Source organism: Streptopelia decaocto, assembly GCF_964273445.1.
Source record: "Streptopelia decaocto genome assembly, chromosome: 4".
Taxonomy (NCBI): domain Eukaryota; kingdom Metazoa; phylum Chordata; class Aves; order Columbiformes; family Columbidae; genus Streptopelia; species Streptopelia decaocto.
Genome location: NC_138658.1, coordinates 50686712 through 50702220, shown reverse-complemented (window position 1 = coordinate 50702220; position 15509 = coordinate 50686712). Strand labels below are relative to the sequence as shown.

General features: G+C 35.4%; 1 protein-coding gene across 8 annotated transcripts in view; it reads right to left on the bottom strand.

Moving 5' to 3' along the window:
* Positions 1-15509, bottom strand: part of FRYL (FRY like transcription coactivator) — a 168997-nt gene that overhangs the window by 21248 nt on the left and 132240 nt on the right. For all 8 annotated transcript variants that reach the window (XM_082050200.1, XM_082050199.1, XM_082050201.1 and 5 more), the window contains 10 exons: positions 13836-14443; positions 13098-13195; positions 12100-12270; positions 10981-11121; positions 9096-9293; positions 7680-7841; positions 7322-7396; positions 6424-6600; positions 3572-3775; positions 1884-2054 (listed from right to left, as the gene is read on the bottom strand). In XM_082050200.1, the coding sequence (XP_081906326.1) occupies positions 1884-2054; positions 3572-3775; positions 6424-6600; positions 7322-7396; positions 7680-7841; positions 9096-9293; positions 10981-11121; positions 12100-12270; positions 13098-13195; positions 13836-14443 (2005 nt within the window). The remainder of the gene's footprint in view (positions 1-1883; positions 2055-3571; positions 3776-6423; positions 6601-7321; positions 7397-7679; positions 7842-9095; positions 9294-10980; positions 11122-12099; positions 12271-13097; positions 13196-13835; positions 14444-15509) is intronic.

Sequence of the window (15509 nt, the reverse complement as noted above, 5' to 3'; positions counted from 1 at the left end):
CAAGCTTATTCTGTTAAGAAGCAAAAAGGCAACAAAATCCAATTAGATAGCTCACTTTTGTAGAGAGGTGATTTTAAATGTTTGAACTGTGCTTGAAGAAAACACATGTATTTGACCGAATCCCATATTCTAGACAAGCATAAAATAAATGTGGAACACATGACATTTAGTGATTGCATTTATATGCATTAGTCATTAAACTAATTTACAGCTCATTTTAAATGCTTTCAACATTTTTAATGACACTGGTGCTTTTTTTGTGTGTATGTTTTCACCTGAATTATCAGAAGTACAGTGATTCTATAGAGAGAGCTGCAGAAGAACAGTGAATCCAAGTACCAAAGTACGCTCCGTTCTATCACAGTGAATTTCACTCTATAAAAACCCAGCTTCTCTAGTGCTTCTCCCTTTTGAAATCTTAACACAAAACATCTATCCTATGTAGAAAAAAATAATCCAGATCAAGTGTTCTTCCTCATGCAAAATTCTGTTGGAACAAAAGTGCATGTTGTAGACAAGCAGACAAAGCACTAATAGAACAGTTTGCCTGAGGATCTAAGCACAAGTGCTTTATGAAAGTTGAGACAATTTTTCAACTGCCATGTAACCAAACACTTTAAAAAAAAAAAAAGCATATAGATAATTAAAATGGAAAAAAAAAATGAAAAATGGGGGAAAAAAGCTGCTTTATAGAAGTCACAGTAATACACTTTTAGAAGGTGAGGATTTTATCATGGGAAACGAGTCATCCACATTTTCACTTTGTTGCACTTGGAGTATGTCTTTTGTTCTTACAGTTATCTCCATTAAACGTTACCTAGGTGAGTGGTTTGCCTGTTAACAGGACTGACTTTCTACGTAGCAAACAGGTTTAACTAGAGCCTTTGTTCAGAAAGGCCAGTCACGTGAACCAGTCAGTTGACTGCTAAAACCAAGTTTGGTGAAGACTTGCTCTTAAGTGTTAATGATGTATGGATTACTCAAATTAATAGCTTAATTTTCTGGAAAACTCAGTAAAACTGTACATTCTCTTAAAGATGGGATGACCAATGCTTGTCCAAATAAAAATAAGATTGCCAGTAGCACCAATAATTTTAACTGAAGAGATAAAGTCCACCTAAACCAAGCCACTTCAAATTGAAAAAAAACAACCCACAACCAACCAACCAACCACAACCAAAACCAACCAACCCACAAATCCCAACATATTGAGGTTTTAGCTACAACTCCTAAATATTGTAGGAACTGTAGCATATAAGAGTATTATTTTAATTGAGTTTTTTTTCTTTTAAATTATTGAAAAGATTTCAAAACCCAAGAAACTGAAGTACTCACAGATTTGCAGGCGGCCAATAGCTTGAAATCTGTCTCAGTCCACATAGGCCTTTCCAAAAAAGTATACCACTAGCATCTGTGGTCCTTTTTAAAGGATTATTTAATGGAACCAACTGCAAACACAGCTGGCCTGAGGTTTTATTCCCATGTAGCACCAATCACATTAACCCAAAGAAAGCAAAAAAAAAAAAAAAAAGGAGGGGGGGAATAATAAAGCATTTGAAAGAAAATGTTGCTCAAGAAGGATTTCAACCATATCAAGTCAAAGCATCTTGAATATTAGCCTATTTTCATTCTGCACCATGAAATGATCATTATCAGCCCTTCAAGAATATTTTTAACCTGTGGTAAGTTCCCTCAGTCCGTCCCAAGTAGTCTTCATACTGAGGGAACATTTTATAAGAACATTCCAACAGGTTAGAAATATTAAAAGCAAATCAAATAATCACTGTAACAGATGAAAATTCAGTTGAAAAGAAAGCCAAAGTTGCTACTAAACACTAGAAGGAGGCCAAATCAGCCATGCACCAGCCCACATTTCTCCCCACCTCAGGCAGCTGGTTGCTAGAGTTATCTAGAGAAGTTGCCTCCAAACTTGGGGTCTCAGTTCTGATTTGAAGCACCTCTTCTGTTCCCACACTGCTAGTGGAATCCTGAGACTGGAGTGATAAACCAGCATGATCTGATACTGTTTCGTCTAAGGCAGAATCACTGCTTACCTAAGACAGAAAAGACAGAAATGTGAAATTCTTCAGAGTTCGTTGAACATACAAATTACAGGGAAAAACACATCAGTTTTGAAATACTGTGTATCAGTATGGTCAGCTATTTGAATTTATTTACGTATTATGAGTTTTAACAGCTTTACACTAAAGCTGTTACACTAAGCATCTGTCCTGGTTTTGTTAAAAACAAGTTTCTCTTTTAGTGAATTTTCCTGTCAGATAAAGTCTTCTTACTAACTGCACTTTTCTGAAAGCTAGATACATGTTCTGGTAGACATAGCACTGCAATGCAAGGTCGCTGATAAGGATCCACATCCCACCAGAGAGACAAGCAGTGAACTGAAACAGGTGACCAACTGATCAACTAAGTATTCCATCCCATTCACGTGAATACTTCATATAAAAGTGAGAGATCATGAGGATCTTGTCCCTTTTCCTTATGGCCAACATTAGGAGAGGACCTTGCTAGTTATCCCTGTGAACTGAGGCCTAGTGACAGACTGAATCCAGCTCCAGTTGGCTGCAGAGTCCAGTCCAGGACTTTGGGTGCCGGCTCTGCAGTTGCCGGGACTTTCAAGATTGGTTTGGTATATTTTGTATTATTTTCTCTATTTTATTAGTAGCATTAGTAAAACATTTTTAATTTTTCCAACTCTCTTCTCTCTGTCCTTCTTTCCATTCCAATTGCCTGTCCTTAGTGGGAAGAAGGGGGCGGGTGGGAGAAAAGGGGGAAAAGAGGGGGAAAGGGGGTTAACAAAACATCTGCCACGGTTTATTGTCACCCTGCAATCAAACCTTGACAGCATCACACGTATTTCTGTAACATTTAACTTTGAATAGAAGTTCGAAGTTATCCTTGGCATCCAGAAAATTATTTCCTTTCTTGTTCTTCAAGGTCTTTGGCACTGGTGAAATGCTAGACTAAAAACACGGAAGAGCAGAGCTCTTTGTTATGGGCAACCTTGCCTGAAGTCTGAAAAGTGGCATACTATCCCTGCTGCTTCCCAACCAGTCAATTTTATCCTAATTTTATTTATGTAATGCAGAGAGACTTCTCAGTGGCCAGCATTCTTGATTTTCCTCCATTCCACATACACGAGCTTCAAAATCCATCATTAAATTAGCAATTTCATTGGTTAAACACAACAGAGGTTCCCACAGGACCACTTACTGCTCTTGTTCTTATTTACTATTTTGGGGTTTTTTTGAAGCTAGGGATTCACAAAGACACAGTATATATAACGCATGCAATGTTGTGCTTAAACAAATATTCTAAGTATAAAGACACTAAGAAAAAATAATGTTGTACTGGAATTATAAACCTGTCATGTGCCATCAGTAGGTAAAGTAACTCTTCCCTTTCATTGATGTTGTTATGGAAAAGAAGCTTAGCCACATTAATTTAGCTCCTCTTTAGTTCACTTAGGCTGAAAGCATGAGCCATACTTATGCACTGAAAATGCAAGTGAAAGCTTAAGTTCTCAGATTCCTTTCACAGAAAAATAACTTGCCATCTGTGATCGAGAGAGTATCTGACTTGCAGTCAGGGCTGCCTCTTCTTCTGAAGACTCATCAGTATCTTCCTGGTTGGTCAAGTTCAAACTGGGTGTGCTACCAGAGTACTGACATTCTTGAAGAGATGGTGTGTCTCCTTTGTCAATACTGTCAAGAGAGCGCCTACGAACACCCCAGTTGAAGTTGTCCATGCTTTCACCCTGTAATAAAAAAAGGTTACACATGTATGTATGTACAAATTTAAACATAATAAAATACATACACAAATGTAACACAGAAAACACAAGTACTGAATGCATTATGAACAGAGTTTCAATCAGCCCTTTAATTTCATTAAAATTTTAAATACCTTGTTAAATTATGTTTGTAGATAATTTTAAATATATGGCAAATAAAGTAGAAATCTTTCTAATATCTTCTTGGAAAGTAACTCAATATATAATCTAGAACTATATTGGTATCAATTTTATATATCTGACTAGAAAGTACAAACACACCACAGACAACAACAGATGAACAAGCCAGGGCACCAGGCTGCAACTTACCTGCAGCTCCTGGTTAGCAAAAAGGAAAACACATATAATTAGAAAGAACGAGGACAAACACTTAAAGATACTCTAGAACCAGGGAAAAATGTTTTATTACATAAGATTTGCCAACAATAAAAGACTGATTCAAGCTCTGAAAAAAAGCTTTAGTCAAAAAGCTAGTATTTAAAATAATTTCTCTTTCTAATGGGAGACTGATTAAAAAAATAAACAAACTGATGACAAAACACTAAAATCAGCATGCTCATGATACATTTCCTCTAGCATAACATGTAAACCAACTGTTTCAACAAACATTAGATGAAATTGTTTAACTAACACACACAAATCTAAACTGACCACAACCAACTGACAAAGCATCATCAACAATAATTATACACAGGTTGTAGAAAAAACAGTGTCCTCATTAACTGTTTCATCAGCTAATTTGTGTCAGTTTTATGAAATGCACCCTGAACACCAATAGCCGGACCCTTTCTGTTTGCACATTTTAAAGCTGGGATACTTGGCTTTCAAACATCCAACATACTAAGTGAAATTCATATCTTAAAAATACTAGTGTCTTAATTCACAAGTACAATAATGATCTTTGATTTTCTCCAGCACTTTGTGAACCTTCAACAATTCACCTAAGCAAGGTGGAAAACCTGAGCAGTTCACTTTGCCAGCCTACAGACAGTTACAAAAATACCACATCTAGCCCCAAATGTGCAAGCGCGGGTACTAAAACTGCTCATACAGAATGTCTCCTGTGATGACTTATGAGATCATCATGATGTGTTACATGTGCAAAGCAAACTAAACATTTTGTAGTCTCTCACTTAGTGAGTTATTTTGCTCCAAAAAAGGTGAAAAGTTATGGTAAAGCAAAAGAATGCGAACAACAATGAAGTACTACTTCTGTGGGCTAAAGCACTTCAATTTAATCTGAATATTACTCAGATATTAATGTAAATAAAAATTACTGTTGGCAACAAGGAACAGTCTGTATTTTTGGTGCAAAACTAGGCAGCTCTTTTATCAAGTGCACAATTTAAACACAATGCCCTAAATTTGTACAAGCTCTGGGTTTTTTTTCTGCAACTATAGCACTACATGTTGCGTACGGGCAAGTAATAAGAAGTAATCTGTCTTTTCTTCAATATGATCTGCTATTAGAATAATACAGAAAATGAAGTTAAACTTGGTTTGGCAAAGTTTTCAACTTTTGGCATCCTGCCTGCAAAGCCCCATCTAGTGTTAAAATATTTGTTTACTGCTATTGAGCCTTGATTATTCTGAACAGTTTGACTACTTGCATTCAATATAGGAACTTGTATCTGTATAATGCTTGCTCACATACATGCAAAAGACCATAATAACTCTGTATTTTTCCTAGTAGGTGCAAATATTGGCTGAACTGAAGCATGAAGAAAGTGAGATAAAACCAAAGTATTAAGGGAAAAAAGCAAGATTTTGGAAAAAAGGGCTGGATTAATCAGAACAATCTCAGGGTTCAGATAGGCAGATATTCTTTCCTAGTAGTTTGTTGACTCATGACCTGCAAGAGTTTCTATTACAAATTCAATATTTTGTATGGACTGTAACAAATACACTGAAAGAAACTACAAAGTATTTGATTTCTTCTCCCAGTCCTTTTACAGTCATACTTTTAAGCTTTAGCAAACTCTAGTCTGAAACTTCTTATTTATCCCAAACAAATAACAATTGTTAACAGAATCTTTACTATTTCTCAATATTTAATTTTGCTTTACCTCCCCTCTCTCTTTTTGTTACAGGAGGAGAAGTTGAAGAAATGTAAGAACTGCAACAAACCAGGTATAATGTAAAAGTCATCGCAAGCAATTATGGTGACCAAGTCAATTGTATAAATGAAATAGTATGTCATACAGTTTGTGACTTTGAAAACTATTCTTCACATTTTCAAAATGCAGAAACATGTCAGGAACAAAGATAATGCTATTTTCTTAACATATTGTTCCACAATTAAGCTTTCTACTGCATACCCAGATGTTCATCCTGTCATTGGATAATACTGTCGTATCACTTTCAGAATAAGCCACTTAACACCCCTAAAAAAATCCAAACTCTCACCCAAAAGCCACCCAACAGTTTGCAACAACTTAACACTGTAAAGTTCGTGACACAGGTTTCTTTATCATGCAAGTTCAATCATCTCATAAATTCTTCCCAATTGAATTAGTTAGAAGAGCTGCCAATTCCTTAGAATTGCACCAACATAACCTAATTTTTAAAACATTCTCAAAAGGAAACACACAGAAGAAATCCCAAGGTCTCACCTCTGCATCTTCCAATTCAACATCTAAAAAGTCAAAGTCTTTAAAAACTCCAAATTGTTGTTCACTGGTATTGTCTTCTACAGCCACTTCCTCCTCTTGAATCACTTCTTCTGTTGCTGAAATAAGACTAGTTTGTTGATCTCCAACGTCCAAGTCTTCATTAGAAGAAAACACAACCTGCAGATATGGGTAAATATAGAAATAAAACCTTCCCATTTCTGTAACTCCAGAAGTCAGATATTCTGCTTCCTGCAATTCAATGGCATTAGTGGCAGCTAGCTTACCACTATAATGATAATACCAGGGCAAGTGCAGACTCCAATCTGTTTCAAGATTAGGTGGATTTTAAACTACAGTTTAGGCAAGAGAGTTAAAATTCCTAAGTGCAGCCTCAAACATAAAACATCCTATTCTGGAGCAGCAGTGTAGTCCTGCTTTTCTGTGAAGAATGTCAAATGTTGAGAAAAAGCACCGAGGACTAGTCTGATCAATGGAGAGGAAAGACTTGAGTTCCAATCCAAAGACTTTAAAAAAAAAGTCTTGGTTTGATAACCACATAAAATAAAAAATAAGAATTAAGAATTAATCCTAGTAATTTATCTTTGCTTTTAAACTTAATAGTCCTCCCCCTACAAGACTGACATAATCCACTGAGATGGCAACATTAATTTTGGCTGTTTTGAAACCCGTCTGGTGCCCACTGGACTTCTTGAGGAATAACAGTAATTTATTACTTATGATTCCATCTCTTTTTAATTCTTTGAGTGGATTTGTGAATTACTGAACCCAAACCAGTTTGTCAAAAACCGCTGTTCATAACTTCACCAATACCTGAAAACACAATAGCATTCTCACTACTGGAATTTAAAAGTCAGTACAAACCACCATCACTACTTACTGAAGGATTCTTGGGAAGGCCAGATTCTGGTCCACACAGAGAAAGCACGTTCATTAGCTTCTCCCTAGTCCTTCTCTGAAAAAACATTCCAAAGAAAATCACATAGCAAGGTGTCTGCTGGAGGTCCACATAAAAATGTAAAAGTCTGCATTTTTAACTAGTCATCTTGCATACTGGCATCCTCTAAAAAGAATCTTACCATTTTTTCTTTTCCCCAGTATTAGCTTTTAGTATGCTATATTCATTTACAGTTTTCCTAAGCCACAACAGAGATTTCAAATTACATTTCAACAATTATTTTTTACATTCATAAACACTGTCTATAGTATATGTATAATGTGCTTGAGACACAAAGTACCTGAGACAGTTGTGGCCTCTTCCAGCTAACAGGAACTAAGGCATTTGAATTGGAGCCTGATGAAGTTGAAGAAGTGCTCCGGGTGACAGCAATGACTTTTGGCTTCCCATTTCTACCAGCTGCGCTGTGTTGATCTCCATACTTATTTCCAATAATTGGTGTCTATCAAAGACAACAAATACTTTCTTAAAATTCACATCCTTATCAGTAAATACTACACATTTGATTTTACAATTTAGTATCATACAAAATGGGAGGGTTTGTCTGTCTGCTTGTTTTTAAGCATCCTATGAAGCCCATGCCTAATCCACTGAGCATGGATGCACCGGGAAATAAAAAGCTGAATACTTCTACCCTAAGCAGCAGCCTGCCACTCTGCCCACTTGTGGTTTTTTGAATTATGCAAGTTTTATGCTGACAATCCAGTTACATTTTTAAAACACACTTTAAAAACAACTGTGTTCCAAGTTTAAAAGATGCAAAGCTTCTCCATAGAAACATTCACAAACATCAACAAACAGTTTTCACAGACGGGCAATTTCACTAACACACTCACACTTCCGAAGGCCAAAGATTGAATTCAGGCATTTGACAGAAAATGCTACTCCAATGAACTCTGTGGGAATCCATTTAGTCTCTCAATTATCTGCATGCACTGAAATTTCCAGTAAGGAATTCACTTACCAATTTAAGTAATGCTCCTAAGACATCTGTATCTCCAATGATTATCTAGGGTCAGCTTGAACCGTGAACTCTTATTTTTGATTACTTCTAAACCTTCTACAGTTTTCACATCTTTATATTACACTGCAGTCATTTGGCTATGCTCCATTCTTCAGACATAGAATGAGTATTGTCTGTATTAATATATTATTTTCAGTTCTCACAAATTCTAATTGGGGGGTAGGAGTGTTGTTTTTAACTACAGGAGCTTTTTCTCCAGTTGTATCCATCTCACATTCAGGTTTCTATATTCTGTATCCTACTCTCCTCTAAATTTTCTCCCCCTCCCATAATCACGCTAAAACTGCAGTACAGGGTTTTAATCCTCTCAGCCCTTGAATGCACAAGCCTTCATTTGTTGAAAGCCTGGAATGTTCAGCTGCAAGCAGCAGCCAGCTGCATTAGCCCGCTCTCTGACACAGCTGAAATACCCTTGAGAATAATCCTATTGACTTTTAGTAATTAACTCTCCAGACACTCAAAGGGGTAAAAAAGCAGAAACATAATATAAAAGAATTCCAAGTTTATCTTTCAATATGTCCCTAATTACATGTATGTAAAACTGCAACATCGGCCATTCTTATGAATTATATTTATTTTAAAAGATATAAATGTAGACAGCTAACAGAAAACAAATCTGAGTTTGCAGCAGAAAGCCATTATTGCATTGTAATTTAGATATATAGTAATTACCTCTGATATATCAAAATGAAAATCTAAGGTCTTCCCAGGTAGCTCCTTGGAGACATTATTAAAAATTTTTGTGAAAGAGATTTCAGGGGAACCTATGTCACCTCCATAAGACTTTGGAACGTCGTTAGGTACAACAAGGCTTGCTGATCGAGACACCACCAGTTTCAAAATATTAAGGGCTTCCTTCCAATATGGACTCTAAAGAGAACGTACACAAATACACAAAACAATTACTTTGAAGAAGACGACCATGTTTAATGTACAGTAGGATTTTGACTGATTCACTGCAGGATTCCCACACCAAAAGCTCTCATCTATACATGGTTGCCAGGCGCTAGCACAGGCAGGTCCTGCATGCCCCAGAAGACAAAAAAATATAGCATTTGAAACTAAACCAACTTCCACCTCCTGGTATTTTCAGTTATCTTATACTCATGGGCAGAATAAACTGAATTTGAAACAGACAAAAATATTTTGTGCTATTTCCTCAGACACTTCAAAGATCTTAAAAATAAGCAAAAAACATTTTCAAGGTTTTAATATGGTATCAAACCAATGGAGTGCTTAAAAAAGCGAGGGCAAAGTACGAGAACATACGCGGCAGAGCCTGAATTAAGTGCACTCTCCTTAAAAAGTTGATTAAGGTAATGCAAATAATCCAGCAGTTTCAACTACAGAGACTGTAGAGGGAATCGCAGAGGAGACTTACACCAAAAGCAGCACCTTGGGAGGGTTTAAGATTTACACTCCTAAAAATGTGTATCATACATATAAAAACCGTAGTCTCAAACTTGAACCATCCTGCAGCAAGTTATATTTATTAAGATGCACTATGATTGCAGAGGACTAAAAAAGTCAGCTTAGTAGCACCACATTTAAACAATACATTAATTTAAGATCTTTTACCATCTATAGTAACATGTTTTATTGTCTCAAAAATACATGGGCTTCTCTGGAATATTTTTTCTGATAGCTAGCATCTTTAATCATGACTACATTCCATGGCAGTGTGGGCTTGCACAGGAAGCTCAGATAAAGGTTGGAGGCACAGCAGCAGCCATCAGGCCATGAAAACTACAGTTATGCTAATCATTCCATTTTGCCTAATGCACTCTGACAGGAGCACAATATCTAAAGTACATAGCCATCAATAACAAAACATCCAGGGAACACTACTCATCCTGGTTAATTATGGTTAAACCATTTGACTGAAATACAGTTGGCAATAATGGAATTTAGGAAAAAAAGAGAATGTTGTGCACTGAAATGGTTTTATGCTCCAGGCATTTTCATAAAATCTTTCAGCAAGACACTAGACCTTCTTCTGTAAAATAGATTTTCAGTAAATTGTGTTCCAAGTACAAAGGATCAAATTACCTAGGGCAAAACACTCTTGTTCATCTTTTGGGGACTTTCTTTAATTAAAAAATGCACTTGAATTTTTTAAGATGCACCTTAATGTTCCTCACAGATATATCAGCGAAAGTGATTTAAACATTCATTTGACTATAAAACTTCCTTTTGAAAACCTATACACTTAAATAAAACATTTGTGCAGTATTTAGCAGTAAACATTCCATTATATTTTAATAGTTCGAGGATCATCTGCTGTAACTACATACGTAGTGTTGCCCACATCTGTAAATAGATGCACATTCATCCAGGTAACCTGTCCCACAAGATGTAAAGCACATTGGACAAATACATATGCATATAATGAAGTACATAGGACAAATAAATAAAATATAACGGATCTGACTATGAACAACTGCTTTTATATCTGAAATAAATTTATTCTAAAAAAAAAATAAATAAATTCAAGTGTAATTTCACTACCACTTTGATAATAAGCAGAAAGGCTTTTATAGTTTTTCAGAGTACCTACCTGAACGTATTTACCAATAACTTTTATGATTTCCAAATTAAACTGCTTCACTGGTGCTGTGGATAGGTCAATATGACTCAGAAGACTGTAAATGATCTGCAGCAAGGACTGTTGCATACTGGATAACCCTTTCTCTAACAGCTAAAAAACAGGTTTACAAAAATACAGAATTAGAGCCTTTAATGGCAGTGAAAACAAATACTAAAATTAATTTCCACACATATTTATTTTTCCCTTCAAGAAACTTAAGTGTACCACTTCATGTTTTTTGAAAATTTTGTTTTAGCATTAAAAAAATAACATAATGTTCTCTGTCCTATTTTTTTCCCTGAATTTTGATATATTTGTTAGCACAGATCTAAAGCACCTAATAATAAAATACTTGTCACTAATGAAAGTGTTCATACAAATTCAAAATCTCAAAGCTGCATGAAAAACAATTATGTCTACAGCTGAGAGAAGGCTGGTATACACAAGCTTATGAACAAAATAAGCACATGTGAGTTCATTCATGAGAATACAATAATATTTTTTAAAACCTGCATCCATTTGAAGTTATATACTTCAAGGACAAGCTCTACAAGTTTTTCACACAAAGTGCTTTTTTAAAGGTAATAATGGTTTTCCTGTATGAATGGATGCCAGTACCATTTATTGAATTCTATCATTTAAATGATCTTTGATTATACATGGTGCAATACTTACAAACTGAACTTTGAAATGAGTTTTTAGGTTGTGATAAGGACACTTTTGAATGTGTATTTGCCTAAAAAAGGTCTATTAAAATATGCACTAAGTATATTTTGCTAAAACCAAGACAGTGTGTACATTTTATTCATGTAGTACGGAATATAAATATCTATTAAAAACCACTGCTATCATAAAAATTGATATTTTATTAGATGGATTATTATTTCAAGGTACATTTAAACTGTTGCACTCCCAACCAGCAGTAGTCATCCTTTTTCTTTACCCTAGAATATTTTATTCTTATTTTCCCAATTATGGAAGATGTAGGGTTTTTTCCTCAATATTCAGAATAATGAAAAACTGGCAATAAGTTAATGTAATGTTGATCACAGATTGTCAACATGAGATATGCTTTTATTAAAAATTTACCTCTGCAAGATAAGTGACGAGGTTAAATGTGGCATCTGAAAAAGAGTCATGCAAGTATCTACACACTACATTAATCCAGTTAGAACAGTCTCTGGAATAACTGTGTGTACTGTATAAACTCATCATATGAGCCAGATTGGCAAGAGTTGGTGATTTCTCCTCTGCACAAACCTGAAAAAGCAAAGAGCATATTTAATTATATTAGAAATGACAATTTTTTAACCTAAGAATTCACAAGTCACTATGTGCTTTTCCCAGATTTCACTTTGTTTTCTAGTAACTGAAGTCAAACTACTCATACAAGCAACATGCTCAGTTTCTGTTGAATCTTGAGTCTGGCAATTCACTATAAAACTAGTAAAGAGAATATTAGCTAAGAGACTTCAACTGCTTTTTCAAATAAATAAATGTATGCATCAAGTATAAATCAGAAAAGTTGAGCTCCATGTTCCTGAGTGGGCGACCGCACTCAGCAGTTGTTGCCAAGCCTTGACCTGGCTCTCCAGCTTTACCATTCATCATCCTTCTTTCAAGCCCAGCCCAGCCCCTGTCTACAGTTCAGAAACATCCCAAGGTTAATCGCTGTGTACGAGTAATGGAAAGAACAGAGTACCTTTTCTTCTCTACCTGCCAGTATGAAAAGTGAGGATCATTTCCTTATCATAAGCAAATTAGGAAATGTGCTTAAAACCTGATAAAGTTTATATTTAAAAACTTCAAAATCAGACAAGCAAGCAAAAGTAACTCATTAATAAGTAAATATTTTCTTTGCATCTAAGGTTTATACAACAAGCAAAATGTGTTTTTTCCTTGACAAGGGAAACTCAGGGGTTGATATGAGCACCAACTACACAAATTAGGACTGAATCACATCTTTAAAATACAACTTTTTACAGTTATTTCTGTGAAACTATTAGAATGATATCAAAGTACTGCATAAGGGAGCAGTAATGCAGACAATGAACTCCTGGATACTCCCCAGGCATCATTTTACATACCTTTGCTATCCTGTCAGCTGTTTCTTTACAGAACTGAGTTGGGTTATCAAAATGTTGGATCAGATGAGGAAGTAGGCACAAGATGTTTAGGGGAAATCCTAAACACATACATAAACACAGTTATACGAGCCCAAATGATTTTAATATGACTTAATTTAATGTAGAATTATGTGAGCATATAACAGCCTTCTGGTATTTAATAACCCTTAGAGAATGATACACACACATTCACACAGACAATATAAATTATATATTCACACACAGGTACCAGAAGTATGTGTGTATGTAGAAGGTATATAAATGTGTCTGTGTATAGGTATAAACATGTATAAAATAATAAATAATAAAAAACCAAAATCATCACCAGACCAATTAAGCAAAACTATCATGAAACTGGATAGCTTTAGGTAGTACAGTCTGTTTCAAAAATGTACAAATGTTTGACAGTCCTAAACGAGCTATTTAGCTCACTAATAATACACATGCTCTTAATACTTGCAGACAAGTTTAAATTGAGTTAATAGTCAATACATAAAGTTTTCATAGAGTACATCTTGGTAGATAACTATCATCTGTAAGGTATTCCCACTATCTAGCAATGTAATATCACCAACTGCAAAAAGCATTTAACTGAAGAGGTTTTTTTTAAAAGGAAATGCATGACCACTACTGATTTTGATTACACCTAATTTGATGAAAAAAAAAAAAAATCATGACATATACAGTTACTAAAGATACCTGCTAACTGGGAAGGATCCACCAAAGCATGCCTGGAAATGGTGATGAGTTTACTGAGCAGATGAACTGTCATTTCTTGTGTAGATGCTGAAGTAAAGCCTTTCAGGAAAAGCTGCTGAAGGCCTGGAAAGTTATTCCACTTCAGTTTATTCTGCACCTTTTCTATCTTTTCCCGACTCTCTGATTTATCCAGAGGCAAGTGAATAAGAAGCTTGTTGAGTAGCTTGAGAGCCAAAAGGTATTCATACTCATAATCGGACTCTAGCAATGAAGCTGCGATCCAAAATATGGTGGCCATCAAGTTGACAGGGTCAGTAGTGGGCTGCACATCATACATCCCTCCCTCTCTGAGGGAGGAAAGGCTTCTAGTCCTTGCCAAACTTCCACCGTGATTTATCCTTCCATCCATTATATCCAGTGTGTTGCTCCGTCGACGGTCACCTCTCCGCTCACTGATTAAATTCAGTCTCAAAGAATTACTCCTTGCATTGCTGTAGTATCCCAAACAACTGCCACTATTCATGGGACTTGTGCTTAGATTTATCTGTCCAGTGCTTTTCCTATTAGCTGCATACTTATTTCCCATTACAGAATCATGGTATGAGGTTCTAAAAAGAAAAAAAATGCAGTATTACATATTATTCCATGCAAAACACTTCAATGACATACAGTTTGGAAAAAGCGAAGAAAGGAAAATGATTTGACACTAATCACATATCTACACATACAGTGAATCCTCTGCTTCATCATCTGTAAAGTATTATAATAGATGAAAATACAGAATTTCTATATACATATCTAAAACATCCTTACAGCATAAGGACAAGACCATAGCATCCTGTTATCTCTGCTACCAAATTTATTTGTTACAATCCTAAAATAGCAAAATAATTACGTTACAATTCAGTAAAATCAGGAAAATTAGCCTACAGCACGTGAAACATTACCTGTAAATGAAGATCTCGATTCCAACTTACTTACAGATGTGATAGAGGTAGAGAAATGAATGAATTAATAAATGAAATTATTTACTTATTACCTTATATTTGTCTGAAGTATTTGACCTAGAAAAACCAACATCTTCCAGTTCTGATACTGAGAAATTGAATATAATCCTAGAAATTTCAATATTTTTAAAAACGTCAAACCAATAAAGGTGTCTGCATATTTAGGGATTTTTTTCAGTTTGATAAAATGTTATTGAGCTAACCACTCAGGCTCTAATTAGACATGCAAATGACTCAGATTGTTGAATTACACTTCCCTGATATACAGACAACAAATCTGAGGCCTAAGAGAGACCACCATTTGCTGTAACTGAAGAAATTTCTTTTGTATTAACACTAGAAAAAAGAAGTATTTCTTGCAGTACAAGAGTTTCACAGTGTGAACCTTAAATTGTATTTTAAGGATTGGTGCCACTGCCTTCATTATACATATGGGGAAGAAATAAGATCCCTCCCCAAAATTATACTATTAATCAATGTAAGTAGGGCCTGATCAGAAAAATAAAAGTTCTAAATATACTCTGTGGCTTTATCTTTGAGAAGTTTCAGAAGAACTGACAACATTTCAGAGCTGAGCCATAAGGAACACCTTGAACAGGGGGATAAGTTGGAAAGGTAGCAGAAATCCTTTTCAAAAAATCTAGATTCTATGAGTTTTGCTCGTGGC